Here is a 20,458-nt window from a genome sequence, read left to right as displayed (position 1 = left end):
CATCTCGGCCTTTTGGCTAATATCAAGTGAAATAGAGCGAAAGTGATGAACTTTAATTTGGAGAGGGGAATCCCTATGATTATCCCCATCTATCAGGGGTACCCTAATCAACACTTATTTAAATATAAATTTGGAGACAGGATAATTTATGTGGGGATGGGCTTGAAAGCGACTCATTTGAGGCTGCGAATCTCTTATAGCAAAAGGAAAAGGAGAGGAAATTCCAATACATGTTTGAACCTTTTCAATACGGCTGAGTTAAAGTCTTTCTCTATGGTGCTATATTTTTTACCTCCAAATTCGCTACATGTATGTATGTATGTATGCAGGGGCGGAGTCAAGGGGGGACCTAGGGGAGTCATGGCCCCTCTTATGGTTTAAAAACTTCTCACTGAAAAACAGTTTTTCATGTAAATTTTTTCATCTTCCCATTCTCCGTCTCAATGGTTGGCCCCTCTTATGGGCCATCCATATTTCATTTATGTTTTGGCCCCTCTTATAACAATTTCCTGGCTCCGCCCCTGTATATACATATGTATGTATGTAATACATATATGAATTTAATAGGCTATATTTCTCTTACATGGAGTGACCTTGTAATCAATATAGACCATTTAATTCTGTTGTTTGTTGATGTTTTCAACGATTAAGTTTCAATATAAATATACTGCCCCATTTGGGAGTACTTATTAGATAACAATTTATCCTAATAAGTACTTATGAGTATTTGATAAAAAAAAGGGGTTATTTTAAATAAGGATGATATAGGTGTTTTGAAAATTATGTGGTAGGCCAAAATGGGTCATAAATGCAATAAGCACTTATTTCCCTGAAAAAGAACTTATTCAGCTTATTTACCAAATATACATAACAACTTATTGGTGTGCAGGCCCCTGGCCTGAAATAAGTGCTTATTCCAATAACTAAAAATAAGCACTGCCAAACTGGAAAGAAGCGAGTGATTGTTTTTTTTTTTTTCTATAAATACATGTTGAGAGAAGTATAATAGCTAGTTAAGATTCCTTTTGTACTCCAAATTAACTTGCTAGATGTGAAATTTCATGCATCATATGGGTAATTCACTAAAAAAACCCAATTATGCATAGATAATGTTAATTGTTAAGAGTATTGTCTCAATCAAACCACTGGCATCCCACGAACACTAACAAAACCACCAGAAGACAATCCAGCAGGGACCTCAATACTATATCCCTTCAACTTCAAGGCAACCCAAGCAACAGAAACAATACATCTCCGAGTAGAAACCTACTGCTCAAATGACAAAAATTAGTACAGGGACTGATCAGGGTCCTGGATTTACCCAAATCTTGGGAGGTTATTATTTACCCAAATAAATGAAACTTGGAAATCATTATTTTGCCAAAACATGAATATGAGTTTTTTGCTTTCCTTGAGACCCACCGACTTATTTACCCTCATTTATCCAAATCAATACATCCACTCGGGATTTCCTACTCACTTTTCCTGCCCATTCTCTATCTACCGTGAATTAGAGCCACACGTCTCTGTTATGAATTGAGAGATGTGTAGCTGCAATTCAGCACAGGTGAAAAGTGGGTAAGAAAAGTGAATAGAAAATCTGGGCTCGGTATTTGAAAGACTATCCACTTCGGCCTCTTTAAAAAACTTATGCAGAATGTTTCAAAGCAATTGAACCAGCTTAGCTGCAGCTACTCAACCCTCCCAAACAGACACTAAAGTTAATGCGCAGAGATGGTTTTAGGATCCTTTAATTTATTCAAACCTTGTGAAGAAAATGGTTTTTGTTTCTCTTTAATTTGTATGATTTCATAATTCTTTCAGGTTGGCTGTATTGCAGCTAAAATTACGTATTCGCCCTATTTAAGTGAGTTTGGTGTGATAATAGTTGCTAGTGTTTAATGCAAACCGAATCTTCAAGGACAACCATGAAAAATGGAACTATCTTTTCAGGCTTCTAGATGAGAGACTCTAGCTTCTGAAAACAAAGAGATATAAATAAAGCAAGAAGTAATTCAACATATCTGCTAGCTGTGAGGTCCATGCATGTACCATAACTTTGAGTCTGTTCAAGGCTATTTTAACTAAGCCGCATCTCTTAAGCCACGTGAAGGTTTTGCCAATTCTAGATCCAAAGTCCAAACGCCAACTACTCAAAACTGTCCCCGGCTTAACAACTTTGAAATATAAGATGGCCGCCCCTTCATTAATAGGGATAACTATTGTTCAATTTTCTTTTGCTTGCTTTTACGTTTTATTTTAGGATCAAGATTTTCCCATCATTTTCTATTAAAATAACAACAAAAGCCAAATTATAGATAATTGTCTAAAATTTAATAATTAAAATATTGATATGATATGTAATAAAAGGCATATTATATTAGTATCGGTATATTAATTCAGATATACTTGGATACATCAATCAGCAGGTTTTTGAAACACTTAAAAAGGTTTTGTTTATCTTTGCCAATCCCATGATCATTGTAAAATAAAAAAAGAACGTAAAAATAATAAAAACAAAAAGGAAGAATATTGGCCATATCAATGCGCATGGGTATCAATATATAACTGTATTTGGTAAAAAATCTGGAAAGCCAACGCTCCAGTCTTTTTGAATATCTCAAGGTTTTTAAAACCTAATCTGACAACGAATTGGTTAGGGGTCTAGTTCCCGCGTTGAACAGTCCAATCATTCGAATCGAATAAATGATCCATTTTGATAAAAAAACAAAAAATAAAAAAAACCGGTCAAATTCTTGAATGATTCGAATGCCCAGGTCAGTGATTTGTTGACTAAATCGACAGTTTTTGGGGAAATAGCAGTTCTGAGATAAAATGGAACCCGTCATCTAACCGGTTTCCATTTTTCGATCCAACCATCCGGTCTAATCCTGTTTTAAAAACCATGGAATATCTTACAGGGAGAGATTCTGAACCAGCTTACTTGAATCTTTAATCATCCCCCTCAAATGGACCCAAAAACCCCGTGGAATTTATGAATTTCAGCACTTTCTCCCAACCGTTAACATATTATCCTTATTCTATTTTATTAGACCATTTTGCCATTTTAACTTAGGTTTTTAAAATCCTAGTTCTCACACGTTTCTCTTAAACTTTCTTTCAACAAAGTTATCTTAAGAATGCATTGAGAATGATTGATTCATAAAACCCTTGAGAATGATTTATGCTTTAGAAATTTTATCATTTCGACATTTGTTGCTGTCAGTCCATAAAATTTCAAATAGGCAATTAAGCAATTTTACTTTTACCATCAACCCCGGTTATCTATAATTTACTCAAAAGAAAAAAAAAAAAAAGAATTCCAAAGATGACCAGAATTTCGCACAAGTGACATATGATTCAATTTGCCGCCCAGCATGCAGCATCCCAACTATGCAATTACTTGTTGGGTCTAGGGATGTCAATAGATCGGGTTAAATGATAATCATGCAATGACCCAATAGGGTTGGGTCGGCCTTAAGCGGGTTTTAATTTGGGTTTGGGTCGAGGCGTACCCATTCTTGATCGAGTATAGGTGTATTATGTGTGAGGCAGGGTTGTTCAGGTAGGTACTAATCAGGCAAGCCTGTATCGAATCTGACCCGTTGACATCCCTTGTATGGTTCATCCACACAGATATCTGAGTCGTGGCAACCAATCAGGCAATCTAAAGATTCTATACAAGGGACGGGGCATGTTGATGAATGGTTTCTTCATTTAAATCATTTTGAGCCAGTCACTCATAATTTCCTTTCACTTGTCTCATAAGAGTAGGAAATATTGGAGGAAACGGGTTTACATGAAGAGGGTCTCATTTTCCTTACATCTCTCGTTTGAGCAGAATATTTGTCATGAAGAAAAGAAATGAATGCAATTCAACTGCATACGATCTATTACAGATAAAAGAAAAAAAAAAAAAGCATTTAAGATTTTATGTGGCTAGGCGTTTTGTGCCTTTCCATGAAGATCTCTGCAAAATTCATTATCATCAATTCAACTGTATACGATCCTAGCAAGTAGAGTGTCAATTGGACTGGATTTGGTCCAATCTGATCCGGCCCAATGTGAATTCATTATAAATTGACTAGGTCCAATCCAATCCAATAAATGTTTTAGACCAATTTAAACCAGTCCAATTCAATGTCTGGACCATCTAATCTATTCAAATTCTTTTTGATTTAGATTGGTTTCAACCCAAACTCAGTCAACTGATATAAATTTGTTATGGACGGAATATGTTCAATCCAATGTAATAAATATTTTTGATTGGATTGGTCCAATCCAATATATCTTGTTGTTATATCCAATCTGTCCAAATTGATTTTGGATTGGACAGGATCCAATCCAAAACCGGTCCATTGACACCCTTACTAGCAATAGGTAACCCATTCCCTGGCCCTAGTGCAGATAGGATTTGATCTCAGTCTCTGTCATAATCAGCATGAGACCTTACCAACCATAAGGTTTTAGGGGTCTAAAATTGGCACAGTATGGACATGAAACACATTGAGAAAAGTTTTAAAGAAAAGAGCAGAATTCGAACTACAAAAAAAAAAAAAGAATTCTTCATTGAATAATTAAGAGAAATTTTAATATAAAAAATTATCTTAGCTTTTCCCTAACTACTCTTTATATTTGATTACACCCTTATGGCTCTTACAAGAAAGTTTCATAATCTATAAAACACACTCCATAATAGAATCATATTAAAACTCTTCAAAAAAAAGTCCTAATTGAACAAAAATTCGGAAATCATGACCTAATAGTAATTTGGTAATTATGAACTAGAATAGAAATCCTATGCTGACACTACTAGATTGGTAAATTTGAAATAAGATAGAAATTCTATACTGGCGCTATCTTGGTAAATTCAAAATAAGATGGAAATTCTGTGCTGGTGCTATCTTGGTAGATTCGAAATAAGATGGAAATTCTGTATTGGCACTAACTTGGTAAATTCAAAATAGGATAGAAGTTCTACACTTAATCTAACTTGGTAATTGATTACTTGGTTCGACTAGTAACGCCATTTAGCTTTTTTATATATCTTGGAGTGATCCCAACTTACCTATCTTATTAGCCTTCTCTTATAATGCATAGGATTTAGGATTTAGAATTTTAAGATTTTTTTTTTATAAAAGCCAAGAGGTGATTGGACTGTCAAAGCGTTCGACCATGGTAGGAGCGAATATGTGATAATAACTGAAACAAATATCACAATATTCATTATTGATCATTCTCTATGTGAAACAAATAAAACAAAGTCTATAAAACTAAGAAAATGGAGAGGTAAGTGTTCATGGGTTGACTTGTCCTGAACTCATGATTCAGACACCAAGGGTCAGGGCTCCTTTTCAAGTCATAAAGAAGATGGTGAGAGATGTAGGTCTTGACTAATTTTCTAAGGAAGATCCACGTGGTATGGAAAATTAAGAAAGACTAGCCGGCAATGGAGAAATCGGTTTGATTTGATTGAGTTAGGAACGTTTTCTACATTTAATTTAATGAGTTTCTTGGTTGATGGGTGGAACAATCATCCAAAGGAAGAGACTGTGAGGGAGAGAAGGATACCACTATGCATGCAGTTGATTGTTGGGCATGCAGTTGCTGCATCAGTGCTGAAAATGAACAAGTTCGATCCAATATTGGTGTTGACTGTGGAGCAACTGCTCTCTACTCACATTAATGCGAGAGAGTCATGGGTCACATCTCTAAAGAAGGTCAATTGAGTGGGGTCTCCGTTGGTGTGAAAATTGAGTAATCCCGGTGAAGAGATGTAGTTTCAAGCCCGCTTTTTCTGCTCATACTCTTAGAATAGATTAAATGTTTATTAAAAAAGTGTTGTACTTTAACAACAAATAAAAACTCTAGAAAAGAAAGTCATTTAACTCAAACCACTTGTCTGCCGTTACCCTCACTTGTGGTTTGTGGGAATTGGCTTAATTAGGATCTCCTGTCAATAAAATAAGTTCCAACACCCTACCAACTTGATTTGTGGGGACTCTCCCTTTTTGAAGTCTTTATTTTAATTTTAAAATAGAAAAAAAAATATTAAGAGACAAATTAAGAAGGGAAAAAGAGAATGAACGAAGACAAAATCAGCCTTCTTTCTTTATTTATTTTTTTCTTTTGGTATTAATCAATTTCTTAAAAGATGATAATAGCGGGATTGGAAACTTCACCACCTCTGCGACTAATCATGGTATTCTCTTTCTTGTCTGATGCATAAATATGAGGGAGAGGGGATTTGGAAATGGAAATGAAAGAAGGATAAAGATGATACATGGGTACGTGGTAAATTATATTTTAAAATGACAGGGATTTGACAAAGGACGGTTTTAATTTTTTGGATAAATTTATTAAATTGGTTTAGACAATTGATTAAATGTATCTTACTGTTTCAAAATTGACAAATGCTACCTTTACTGTTTTTAACAATTGATTAATACTTCTTTTTCAATTTATTTTTCATTTAATCAATCCTTGTGGTTGCTGGGTGCAAATGCAATATTGTGATCAGTAGCAGTGAGCTGATTTGTATTGTCACAGTGGTCTGATCAAGACTTCATCCATATCAAATAAAGGGTATCCTGGCCAACACCAACCATCGAGAGGAATACATAACATGATGTGGATGGCCGATCAGGTCATCGACCTGTATTCAAAAGTCCACTTCATAAAATATATCTATTGGTTAGGGGCGTTTACGGTTAATCAAACCATGGTGCATTTTCTAGAATCGAACCAATAGTATTGGTTTTTGAAAATCGGCAATTGAAACTAAATCAAAATTGATGAGAGCCGATTTGGCCATCCAGTGAAATTAAGACATATGGCACCTCGTGACAACTAGGCAAACACCTAGGCAACAATTTACCAAGTTGGTGTCCCACCCGGGCACCGGTCTGACTGGCCTGGCACGACCTACACGCGGCCTGGCGCGGCCTGCACGGGGCCTGCGCGGCCTGGCGCGACCTGCACGACCTGGCTGGATCAGCCTAGCACATGATCCGACCTGGCCGACCTGGCAACCCACAAGATGCCCACCGATGAACTAGAACGGCATACCCTACGAGCTCGGTAACTCACCAAGGAGCTCGGTAGCTCACCAAAGAGCTCGCCAAGGAGCTAGGCAGCTCTCCAAGGAGCTCACCACCAAGGAGCCAGGCAACTCAACAAAGCTCTCCAAGGAGTTCAACATAGCTCCCCCGGGCAACTCGCCACTTGTAGGGTGGCTTGGTATAGAAGAGTAGTTTGGCGTATCGTAGGAAGATCTCCTGCCTGACAACCTAGCCCAGACATCGACCTGCTGACTGACATAGGCGCCAACCTGACAACCTGGCCCAGACACCGACCCGCTGACTAACACAGGCGCCGACCTGACAACCTGACCCAGACACTGACCCGCTGACTGACACAGGCGCCGACCTAACAACCTGGCCCAGACACCGACCCGCCGACTGACACAGGCGCCGACCTAACAACCTGGCCCAGACACCGACCCGCCGAATGACACAAGCGCCGACCTGACAACCTGGCCCAGGCGCCGGCCTGGCCGCCTGACACAAGTGCCAGCCTGACGACCTCGAGGAGTTCACCACCGTACCCAGTTCTAACGGGATGTGATGAGTCTTACCATTTGGAGGCTTTTCACCCACCTAACCCGCATGGATTCTGGTATATAAAGACCTCACCCCCCAAAGGGGAGGAGGGATGGAAAAAATGGAGGTAATCCCTGCTCTCTAGCTCTCTCGTTTCTCCAATATCATCTTCAAAGTTCTCTACAATCAGAGTGCTAACTTAAGCATCGGAGATCCCCCGTCGGGAAAATACCCCCGAGTCCTCTGATTCAGTTCTCACAGGTCCCTCAGCTCCCTCCGCCTACAAAGAGGAGGAAAAGATGGAGTTCCTGCAGGTCCCTCAGCTGCCACTACCTACAAAGGAAAGAAGACCACCTCATGCAGAGGACAGTCGGGTTGCGCTGCACCAGGGAGCTCCACCATTCTCTAAGTCATAGGCCGCCTAGTAGGGAGCTCACCACCAGGTAGCTCTCCACTAGGGAGTTCACCACCAGGGAGTTCGCTACCAGGCAATTCGCCACCAAGCAGTTCGCCACCAAGGAGCTCGCCACTAGGCAGTTCGACACCAGGCGGTTCGCTACCAGGGATCTCGCCACCAGGTAGTTCGCCACCCGGCCGTTTGCTACCAGGGAGCTCGCCACCAGGTATTTCGCCACCAGGCAGTTCACCCCCAGGCAGTTCGCCACCAGGGAGCTCGCCCCCAGGTAGTTCTCCACCAGGTAGTTCGCCACCTGGCAATTTGCCACCAAGTAGCCCATCACCAAGGCACGTCACCACCGGGTCAAATAACGAGGTACTTAGCCAAAAAAAAAATTATACATCACAAAAAATTGGTATGTGACCAGAAACGGTTACATAAAAAATCATTTGGTTAATCATTAACCATCGGTTTGATTCATCAATTTTTTAGTTTTTTAGTTTTTACAATATATATTATAAAAAAATATATAAATATATAATAACAAATTATTAATATATATATATATATATATAATATTATATTTTAAATAATAATTAATATATATGTGTGCGTGTGTATGGGGGATTCATGGGATGGGAACCGGGAACAGAGCAGGGTGCACGTTATGATACTGGTACTTCTCACCTGTTTGGATACAACTTGTCTTTGCACTACTTTTTGTTAATTAATTAAAAGCATTTTAACTATAAAAAAAAAAAGGAAAAAAATTGAGAGCCTGTGATTACGCGGGTTTCAGTAGTATGGCACATATGGATAATGGATTGATTGATTGATTGTGGAGTATGGAGATGAAGTAAATGCTAACTGTACCCGTACTTGGAATACGATACCATTGTTTACTCACATTAATGACACCATTTATTTTAGGTGCATACCTAAAATTAGAGCGATCTTTCTGCACAAAGGACAAAAAAACATAATATCTATCGCCAATAATTAATGAAATATCTTTCCACCATAGTTGTTAGATATTAATTATTAGAGAGATTATGTAATGTAATGTAATGTGGGTTGAACTGGTTCAAGAATTTGGATAAAAAGAGATAAGCAAAAATAGTTATTAAGAGCCAAAAAAAATATCTTGTGAATATTCTATATATGTATAATTGATTACCTAATTTTCCTAGCTATTTTGTTGTATTACAGAGATTAGTGTAAGTTCTCATCACAACTCATAAGAGCTAAGAGAATTATATACATTTGTAGAGAATTGGGACCTATCTTTAATGGGTCCCACTAGCCTGATAGGATGATGATGTTATCAATTCAACTGAATCATACTCTATTGGAAAGTGGAACAGTGCCAGTAAAGCTTAAGAGATATTTTAAACAATTAAGTAGTAGTTGAAATCTCTTCAATAAAAATATATAAAATTGCTGATATTTTGGATAGTGATCCATCCGGCATGGGCCAGGCCCATCTGATGGTGATGGTGATGGTGAATCCTAACACAATACCCAGTAACTCGTATGATAAGAGCATTATTCTTCCCATTCTTTTACATGTTTTACTAACAAAGTACCGTCATTTATATGAGCTTGTGAAAGAGCTGCAAAATCCAAAAGGACGTTTCACTAATAAAGGACAAAAATTCCCGACCCACCGGTTTCAACTTGACGACTACTCTCTCTCTCTCTCTCTTTCACTAACTCATATTAGCCACATCACTAGGGATTCTATGGGACCAAAACGGGTATCCTTCATCACCACGGGCCACCCATCTTCCACCCAAGGTCGTGTTAGTCTGCAACATTTTAATTATAGAGAGAGATTCATTTTCTCGACCAATTCTGATAAAACCAATTCATTTGTTTAATAAAGACAGAGAGACGTGATGTTAATACTGGCCCCACTAATAAAAGGCACTATGTATCCATTTTAAATCTAGATCCTTTGCACCACCCGGAAGCTTCAGCTTGGTTCCATTTTCCGAAGAAGCAATCTGCATCCAATGTAGCTGAAAGAACATAACAAAACTCAATAATGGGGCGTTCCCAGACAGTAACCTGTGTCGTTTAATATCTGCGGTGCTAACATTTTCTGTCCTCTAATGGTGGACTTGATCGATACAAATCAAAACTAGAGCATGCAAGATGACAGGAAATTAAGTGCTGACAAAAAAGATGCATTGGGGGTACATTCATCTCAATTGCCTTAATAAGCTTGCTTCCTTAGAGAAGGGATCTTGATCAACCATCCAATGGGTCTCTTCTTTGGCTCCATTTGTTTCAAGTGTAAATAGTCTGAATGCAAACTCTTTACTTACTTTGCGTTTCAAGTATCACTTTGTTTTCTTTGTTTGTAAGGAATAAAATGATATTCACCCTGTTCTATTTCCCATCTCTGTTTCCCTCACAATTCATACCAAAGTGAATGAAGGTTGTCAGGTAGAGAGAAGATGACACAAATTTTGCGTTACTTTTTGGTAGGGGTGGGCACAAGCCCACCGTTTTATGAGTTGTTTGAGCTTGGTTTGGCTCAGTTTTAAATCGAGTTTCAACTTTTAAGTTGAACTCGAGCCTAATACATAGGCTTATTTATTAATCGAGTCGAGTTTGAGCTCGAGCCTAGTAAAGCTTAGTTCGTAAAGCTCGCGAGCCTAATCGAACCATATTATAACCCTCGGCTTGACACCTTAACAACTGAGCAAGGCCTTAACTCGATAACTTAACTGTTGAGAGAGACATGCAATCAAAGACAATTAAACTCAAGTCAAACCAAACTGGAACTTCCAAACTTTTGACTTGAACCAAACTCAAATAACCAGATATTCAATTCGGATCTACCCCTATTTTTTTGGATGCAAAACTTGGATCACTAAGAAATGAGTGCATTGCCGGTTGTTGGTTTAAAAACTTAATTCGAACCACCAAAACGAAATGATCTTCCAAATACGACCACCAAAATCACACCGCTCAATCACGTTAGCTACTTCTTTTCTTTTTAATTTTATTTTTTTTCTTTTGATGGATAGATAATTTACGGTTAATGCTGGTGATGACGGCTTACCTAAACAATAGAAAAGCACTATATGCAAACAATTAATCCATATTTACTACGACCTTAACACTGAGAAATTACAGCCTTTGATGTATTTCTGTGGCCTCCCACCTTGAATTAGATGAAGTGCATGACATCAAGGTGGGGACTGTGTGGAGGAAGATTAATGGTATAGGTACTATATATATATATATATATAATTGAGTGCAAGTCTCATCTCATGAAACACGTCAATTGCTAGCTATTGGTTTGGTTTGGTCATTGGTGGAGTGAAGGAGTGGAGTTCCGATCATGTTATCACCACCACCACGCCAACACTTGAACACGTTCTTTCACTTCCATTGTGCAAATGGGAGGCCCGGCCTAAACTTGATGGTTACTGTGCGACGGAAAGTGCTGGCAATCCAGTAGGATTGAAAGCCGACTCTTTGGACAAAAGACAAAAACAAATCTTTTATTGTAATAAGGTCAACTAAAATATTTTCGTTGGTGTGTGCGTTCAACAATCAATTGAGAGAGGAAAACGAAACCACATTTAATTAGAACAAAAATGTTTAAAAAGAACAGTAAATTTGCATGAAATGGTTTCTTGAATTGCAGCTCTCAAGGCTGACAATTGATGTTGAGCAATATAAGTTGTATTATTTTCTTTTCCAATGTCCTTTCTTTTTTTCTCTCTTTTTTTTTTTTCATTTTACAACTATTACAAGCATAAAATTGAAGGAAATTGATGAAATATAAGGAGGAAAGATGAAATTCTAGGAGACATGTTATACCTAATATCTCTCTATTTTATTTTTGGACGTTTATGTAGCTTTGCCTCATATTAGGGAGGTGCTACATGCTAAACGCCTAAACTTGGTTAACTGGCTTGGGTGGTTTTAATGTATGTGGGGTATTGACCTCTGAATTTCTACTGTGGAACCAAGTTGGGTTTGCACACCAAAGAGGTGCTGGGTCTAGCTTGCTTCAAGCAAGGGACAATTGCTTCATGTAATGCAAAAATAATGTTAGGATGAAAAGCATGACAAAAGTTTCTCATCATTAAGTATGATATTTTGTTCATTAGACGTTTTTTAATAGGTATTTATCAAAATATCGTCACATGGGCATCATTTCAGCATTTCTCCCATTATGCAGATCTGTATGCATAGAGAATTGCAAAATCAAGTCTTGATTTATGTACATATGTTTGGTTGGCAAAAATTTCATTTGAACATTTTACCCAATGAGTAAATATTTATTCACTATTTTATCGATAGGATAACTAAATGTCAATAAACTAATTTATTATATATTATTTTTCTTGATTTTACAAATAAATCAAATACAAACATTTAATGAATAAATATGTACAGTTCAAAAACACATGCTAGGTGGTCAATATAGTCAACCTACCTCTCCGGCTCTCCCACGATCCCGGATTCTGGGGAATTAACATAGAGTAACGATTTATCTTTTTCACTTTCGGAAAGGAGTAACGATCTATCTTCTGATTCGTCAGTGCACGTGGCCTATGCTCTAGCAAGCTAAAACCTGTGGTGCAAAAACGACGAAATTATTTCAATCAAAGCTTATCCAACTGCAAATCTCAGGTTTGGTTGGTTAAATGATCTGGAGTTGACGTTCGATTAGCTCTTGAGATGCAATCGTGACCTCAGGCTCAATTCAGTGAGCTAAGCTCAAATAATGGCAATGCAGCTAGCAGGGTTCATGGTCCCATAGAAGACAGTAAGTTAAGATTAGGTAGGTTTTTCTTGTGTCCTTCACCATGCAACATTTGCACATGGCTGATGGTCGATCAATCATTTTTGTTGATACTGGTTTTGGACTTTCAAAAAATTGTGGAAAACCTCTTCGACCGGTGCTTTCATGCCAGTCAGACACAAAAAAAATTCTAAGTTAACCAAAGATAAGCCAAGTGGATGACGCTGGACAAGACTGATTCAATTGGTGATCGTCTCTTTGATTATTGTGCCCTTAACATGTTTGATTGATAGTTTGGTTGGGATTTACAAACTTTCTTTTCCATCGTCCTATTTACTTTCTTTGTCAGTTTTTGCACTTTTCTCAATCATCAACAAGACGACAGTGAAGATTCGAATTATTCAATTAGTGGGCCATCTTCGAATTGTTCCATTTGTAAGGTCTAGAGGCATGATTACTACCAATCATCAAAATAAAAATGGTGTAACAAATCTGGTTTCATCTAACAGAAATCCAAATTATTAAGAAGAGAAAAGGGAACGGAGCTAATGCAAAACCAATCAATACTCAACTGATTCAAGTAAAACTCTTGAAATCAACGTTGCATCAGTACAAGCAGGCGAATCGATTTGAGAGCAAAATGGGCTGGGTCTGGGCCCAGGCCCAATGTGAAAAATAAAAAATCCTAAAGTCTTGGGCCCAAGCCTAACCCAAGGCCTGTGAAAAATTTTGGACTGGGTCAGTCTGGGCTTAGGTTGGGCTCGCCCAAACTGCACCCCTAGTAACAATACATTAAAAACCTAACATCCTGTTAGCAGTTCGAGGTCAAAAGGTGATGGTTTGAAAAACCATTGGTGGTGAAACGAATCATTCTAAACTGAGATCGGCTTCAGTCAGTGCACGGCCCATTCAAATACCGTTCAAACAGCCTTAAACTGTGAATATTATGTACTTTACTTTATGGGGAGATATTCCCAATGCAATGTGATGAAGGGTGATTTGTCACGACTTAGCAAGAAGAGGACATATAGGAACAATCTGACCAAAGGATGACAACTCAGTCAGGCAAGCCCAGTTTGCAACATTCAGAGTTCGGGTATTCAGCTACCTCGGTGTAATTGCACCCCGACACCCGATCCAGTTCGGAACTAAAGAATCAAAGTTCCATCTCAGAGCTAATGAGCTGAAGCACCGCATAACCGACTCCAAAGGCCTTCCCAACAGATCCCGAATCTCTTGAGGTCACGATGAGCCAATAGATCCCGAATTTCCCGAGATCACGATAAGAACACATCTCGGTTCCGCCTAAATTGGATGTAGATGATAAACCTTATCAATGTACTGCTCTCCTTCAAAAATGGAACCAACCTTATCTCCACAATCCGGAGATCTCAGAGATCTTCCGTAAAGCCCATGACTACTCCAGTATATAAAGATTTGAAATCTCAAGGCAAAGGTGTGCGTGATTATCCTACTCGCTAGTATTCAAGCTCTCAAGCATTCAGCTCGTATTCATAACATAAACACTGATTTAAGCATCGGAGCGACCTCGCTAGATTAGCTGCCCCGGGTTCTTTGATATATTGTTTTGTAGATCAATCCAGCTCGCTGCCCATTTGGAATTCGGATCGCCGTCCAAGTAGGAGTTGCTAGATCGCACACTATCACAACGCGATAAAAGCTGTTCAAACGAGGCTTTGCACCGACTGAAGCCGAGTTCTTCTAAACTTCCTAAGGGTTAAGGCAGCAGGGCTCAGTGCAATTACGTCTTTGTTACACAAAATCTAAGTTGAAGGACACTTATAACCTTTTTAATTGGGCAAAGCCAAATTGATTTCAACTCAAACATTATTTTTGGGTTGTTATTGTTATATAAACTTGTATTGATTTTTCTGTTATTGTATATTAATTTTTATTATGGTTGGATAAATTGCTGTTAATTTTTATTATTCTAAATTGAATTTTATTTCTTATTATTTTATAATATTTTTTACATATTTTATTTTTATTATCTTTTGATCATTTCCATTTATTATAAATGGAATTTAAATATAGGGGAACCATACAAAAAATAGTTTCAAGTTAAATTGCTAATTTAAAACATCTAATGATACACATATACTTGTTAATTTGATTTAATATTGCTTATTAATGATTATTTTAATTTTCCTAGTTTATGTTAGTAATATTTCTGTTTGACTAACTTTATGTGTTGGCATTATATACTATTAATTATTAATTTTTACTACTATTACATATATGCTATTTTATTAATTTAATATATTAACATGGTAGAATTTCTATGTAACTCCCCATCCGGCCCATCCCCGACCTTTGTTAAGGAGAAAATCGAACCTTCATCTCCAATGGGGACGAGTTCTTTATCGGAAACCTGAACCCCGAAGTTCAGTATTTTTAAACTAAAAGCATTCTTTGGGAAAAAAGTGATCTACTTAAAAGAAAGAAAAATTCTTAACTATCATCGTTAATCACCAAGATAACATAGAAATCGAAATTTATCTAATATATGGAACAGCATTATTGTAATTAAACAGAATTATTCTCAAAATTTGTCAAACCATTTCCCCATCAAGGTGGGCACTTCATTCCCCATCCCCTTTGCCTATTATCGATAAGATATCCTAGTTTTTCCTCACCCTTGCCAAAGCAGTCCCCATAACAACCTTATCAAGTTGGGAGGCTAGATACAAAGCGATTATCCTAATTAACTAAATTAACTTGTGTTATGTTTATTAAGTTTGGTTTTGTTAGTTAATTTAAGTTGACTAAGTCAATTTAATTGATTAAATTAAGAATTAATTTATCGCATTAGGCCAATTGAGTTAAATTTAATAAGCTACTAATTTACATAATTGAATTATGTTTAGTAAATTAGATCCACTTAGTATAATATTCAGTTTTGAATACATTACATTTATTAAAAAATTGATAGAAGAGAAAGGTGGAGACAGTAGGAAAAAGAGAGAAGAGGGATAAGTGTAATGACGTGGAGAGAGAGAGAGAGAGAGAGGTGAAAACATTAAAAGTAAAATTAAAAATTTACTTAGTGTTACCAAGTTTTATTAAATATAATTATTTGAAATAAAATTTAAATTGACTTTAATATAATTAAAATTAATTTTAATACTAATATTTTTATAAATTTCATTATTTCGTTAATTAATTTATATTACTTTTAGTTTCTAAATAGAATTTAAATGGATTGGAATTACAACCAAGATTTAAAGTATCGACACGTATTGGCCCATATTGTTTCGGGACCCCTACAGTGGATGTATCGGAGGTCTAACCGATTCAAGGGGTAGAGGAACCCTAAACCCCCCCCCCCCCCCTGAACTGGTTGCGAAAAAAATAAAAAAACAATAAAAATGAGTATTGATTTTTGAACCTTGATTACAACTTTTATTAGTTATAACAATTACCAATTATTTTTAATTATAATAAGACTTTATAATCAATTATTATTTTTTATTACTTTGATTTAATTATTTATCTTATTTTATTGTCTATTTTTTTCTTATTAGTATTTAGTATATTAGATATTTTTTAGTTATCTTATTTTAATATTTAAAGTTTTACTTAAACATGTATATGGAAGGTGGAGGGAAATAGAGAAAGAGAAAATCTATTGGGGATGAGAGATAGTATTTAAGGGATATTTTAATAAAAAGTTTTAGGTGAGAAATTTTATGAAAATGAGATGTTTTAAGAGGAGTGATTCAATAAAATAACATCATTTATAGCAGAATTAAAAGATAAAAAAGTAGAAAAATACAGAGAGAGAGAGAGAGAGAATTAAAATATGGATTTTGGAGTATGATGTGGATCATTTTTTTAATTATATAGTTAGATTCTGCAGTAAAACAAACCTAAAACTGGCTCTAGTTTTTTAGACAGGTTGGTGGCTGAGCAGTCAGACCATCTGGGCCCAACCGGGGTCAGAAAAGGCTGGATTGTGGATTTATATCCGATTTATCCTTATTCAATCATCAAATGAAAATACAAAAGATAAACAATCAAACATGGTACGATGATGCAGTGTTTTGTTTTAAGCAATATTGTCGTATGAAATTGGTATATGGCGCCCATTCCACTGTGGTCCTGGTTCTCTCCAGATGATACTTCAATGCCTTAAACCAAAGTTCTCTGAAGATTCTCACCCAAAAGGGTTAATTGGCTAAACCTCCTCTCTTCAAAATTTAAAAGAGGCCAGTAGGATGTCTATTTCAAATGGAAAAGCGCGTGGTCGCAAACATCAAACGAAGTAGGGTTGTCTTTGGTAACATTATTGTTTCTTCGTGAAATGTTTGGGGTTGATCACTAGAAATTGGTCTTAAAATATGAGTTGTCATATCATATAATAAGAAACATTTTGGGTTGATTAATACAAATTAATGTTTTTATTTGAAACATCAAATTTCTATTTATCAACCCCAAAATGTTTCATAAGAAACGGGAATGGAACCCAACACAATTCTAACAATACAGCCTAGTAATTTTCAATTCAAACTAAAACTAGAAAGAAAGAAGTAATTTTCAATTCAAGTCTATCTTGAGGCATCAGTTGTGAATCACAACTGTTGGGCTGAGATTCTGTTTTTTCTTCTTTCTGTTATTGGTAATTGGAATATCAGCACAAGACTACTTTCAATTTGATGACAAACCTCCATCCTTAGTGAATACCTGCAAACTATACAAGGGATTCCACCGACTATATTGCATAGAAACAAGGTGGATCGAATGTGATGTTATGGATTGATTTTGCTGATTTGGGTCGCATTTGAAGGTGAATTGGTATGATGACAAGTTCTAGGTCCCCCGAGAAATACATATATGACATGAGCCATTCCCATCTATTACACTTACACATACATGCTTATCCAGCATATATACATACAGAATATATAGCAACTTAACATTGTGGTTTGAGAGCAAAAGATGGCTTCCTTTCATCGTTATCAATTCATCATATTTATTATTACCTAAGTCTTGTCCCAACTAGGTGTTAGCTATATGAATCTAATTCCACTGTTCATTCTATATAGTGTTTAATCAATTGTTAAATTATGAGTGCTTAAATCAGTTTTTAGGGTTTGCTTGATTCATAGTTGGAAAGAATATGAATTAAAATCAGTAGGATTGGGACTTCATTCCCAAGGAAGGGCAGGGAAAGGCCATTCCTTCTAATGGGGGAATGCCATTCCAGCAGGAATGAGAATGGGATTCCAATTCCACCCAACCAAACAGTTGGAATCGGAATAGCCCATTCTAATTCCGATTCCAAACCCCTATTCCTGCAAACCAAACGGACCCTTAGTTTCTTACTACTTTCATGTCCTTTTTGGTCTGTCGTAACTCTTCTTCTGATAGTTGCTGGAGCTGGTCATTTTTATTTATTTATTTATTTATTTTTGGTCTTCTATACATGTGATCAAATCATCTTAATCCATTTATTTTTCATTTTATCATCTATTTGAGCTATTCATGACTTCATATCCAATCCTATTTTTCTAGTTTTCTACCCATTGTCTCATCCATCTTGGTGTATGCGTTTCTACTAAACTCGTTGCCGGACTTGCAAATATTTTACAATAATTAGAACATTCTAATTGGTATGGATTGATTTATTGCATTAATTTATCTAAAGAATAATTTAAGATGGAAGATGGATGGAACAACTTGTTGTAATAAGAGCAAACTTAGAATCCAGAATTTTAGAGTGAGGATTACCGTGTTTGATTTAAACCAAGCTTTGAGTTGAACCTGAGCCTAATACGTAGATTCATTTACTAATTTAGTCGAGCTTAAACTTAATGAAGAGGCTCGTGGGCCTAATCATACTTATATTATATAATATTTTTAATTTTTTTATATATAATCACAATAATTATATGTATACTTTTTAATTTTTGTATATGTATAACAAGGAATGATTATGTATAAATTTTTATTTATTTACATGAAGGTTGTCGGTTCACTATTGAGCTCAAACCAAGCTGAGATCGGTTTGAATCTAGCGAAATTCAGGTCCTTGAAATGATGCAGAGTTAGAACTTAGAAGCGGCCATGGCTGCACGCTTCTCCCGGTGGCACCACTCATCAAAAGCATATTAGTAGCCACTAGTCTGGCATCTAGGGGTCCCACCTAATTCATCACAACCGCAAATATAGTTTCTTTTTATAAATATATTTAATTTATCCAGGGCCAAGGGAACGAAGAGTACTAGTGACCAGAGAAAAAGAAAATTTTGGAGGATAAAGGGTGAAGGCGTGAAGCATTGCAAGGACATAAATCCTTCTTCAGAATCCCAAACACAAAACTGAAACGGAGCAAGTGAGCGAGCAGTAGTGAGCAGCAGCCGCAGAGGGATATAATTATAGATAAAAAGAAACAAGAATGGCGATGTTACCGTCATCGTCACCGCCATCGTCGCTGCAGCAATTCTCGAAGCAGTTTCCTGCCGCGTTCTCTCTCATTGTCATCTTCACTGCCAGACAGCAACAATCCAGGCCTCTTCTTTCTTTCTCCACTAGAGCTGTCGACCCCGAAACAAATGCTTCGTCTGATACAACCGAAGAAGCATCGGCAGCCGCAGCAGACGACGATGACAAGTTCGAGAGCCGGTTGGCACAGGTCCGGTACAGGTACAGAAGCGGCACTGGGAAAAAAGCGGAGGTCAGGAAGGGCAAGAGATCCAAGAAGGGCTCCGGTGGCGACGTATTTCTCCCGCCGATTCCTCTGAAAGAGCCAGTGTCAGGGAGACTGAAGGTAGACTTCGGATTCAGCCCTTACACGGAGCGGATAAATGGAAGGCTCGCGGCTCTAGGTCTGGCGGCACTGCTGCTGGTGGAGCTGGCCTCTGGTAAGAGCGTAATCAACTACCATACGCCTGCGATAATCTTCGTTCAGATCTATTTCGTAGCCGCTGTTTCGACGCTCTATATCAAGTACGAGAAGGAAAGAATGAGCATCTGGCCTCAATCCCCCAAAAAATCTTAAACATTTCTTCTTATATAGGATTCAAAGAAGAAGAAACACGTTAATGTAGTTCCTGTTCGTTGATCAGTTCATTCCTTTCCTTCTTGAAACAATTTTTGGTTTTAGTTAATGAAATCTTCCATTTTGACAACTCTCCATACTTGATGCAATGCACGACAACCCATTGCTCTCTTCTTGTTTTGGACATTTGATGCAACGGATGTCTATCTATAATCTATGTTCATTCTGATTATTCCCCATTGCCATAAACAAAAAAGTGGCTCCATCGACTTAGGATCAGGAATTCTTTAAGCACAGCGAGAAGTAGTACTCTTGAGGGTATTATCTCTTTCTTTCTTAAGCTTCTGAGCTTTAGTTGATTTTAATTCCAGTAGAGGTAGAAATTGTTTTTGATGAAACTGTTGAGCATAAGGAAGGTAATAGTAGTAGCCCTGCCAAAAGGGTATTCTACTCGAGATGCATGGTTTCAATTAGATACAGAACAGAACAAAAGATGATAAAACCATTTCCATCTTCCGCCTGAATTAGTAATAGTAGATCTTGAGGCCTTACTTGGATAGCCTGATTCCTGAATCAGCGTAGGACTGCAAAGCAATCAGATGATCCCTGACCAGGTCGGGGTCGGGGATGGGGAATGAGGTCCCCACCCCGCCCCGTCCCCAAATATA

General features: G+C 37.2%; 1 protein-coding gene across 1 annotated transcript; it reads left to right on the top strand.

The window, feature by feature from the left end:
* The first annotated feature begins 19,013 nt into the window (after positions 1-19,013).
* Positions 19,014-19,920, top strand: LOC148870100 (FKBP-type peptidyl-prolyl cis-trans isomerase). Its single transcript, XM_088973266.1, has one exon. The coding sequence runs from the start codon at positions 19,188-19,190 to the stop codon at positions 19,788-19,790; it is 603 nt and encodes a 200-aa protein (XP_088829392.1). The 5' UTR covers positions 19,014-19,187; the 3' UTR covers positions 19,791-19,920.
* Positions 19,921-20,458: the final 538 nt, after the last annotated feature.

This window comes from Nelumbo lutea, chromosome 2 (genome assembly GCF_056320005.1).
Source record: "Nelumbo lutea isolate HS-2025 chromosome 2, American lotus-T2T, whole genome shotgun sequence".
Classification (NCBI taxonomy): domain Eukaryota; kingdom Viridiplantae; phylum Streptophyta; class Magnoliopsida; order Proteales; family Nelumbonaceae; genus Nelumbo; species Nelumbo lutea.
Note: the sequence above shows the minus strand (reverse complement) of the source record. Positions and strands in the feature narration are given on the sequence as shown.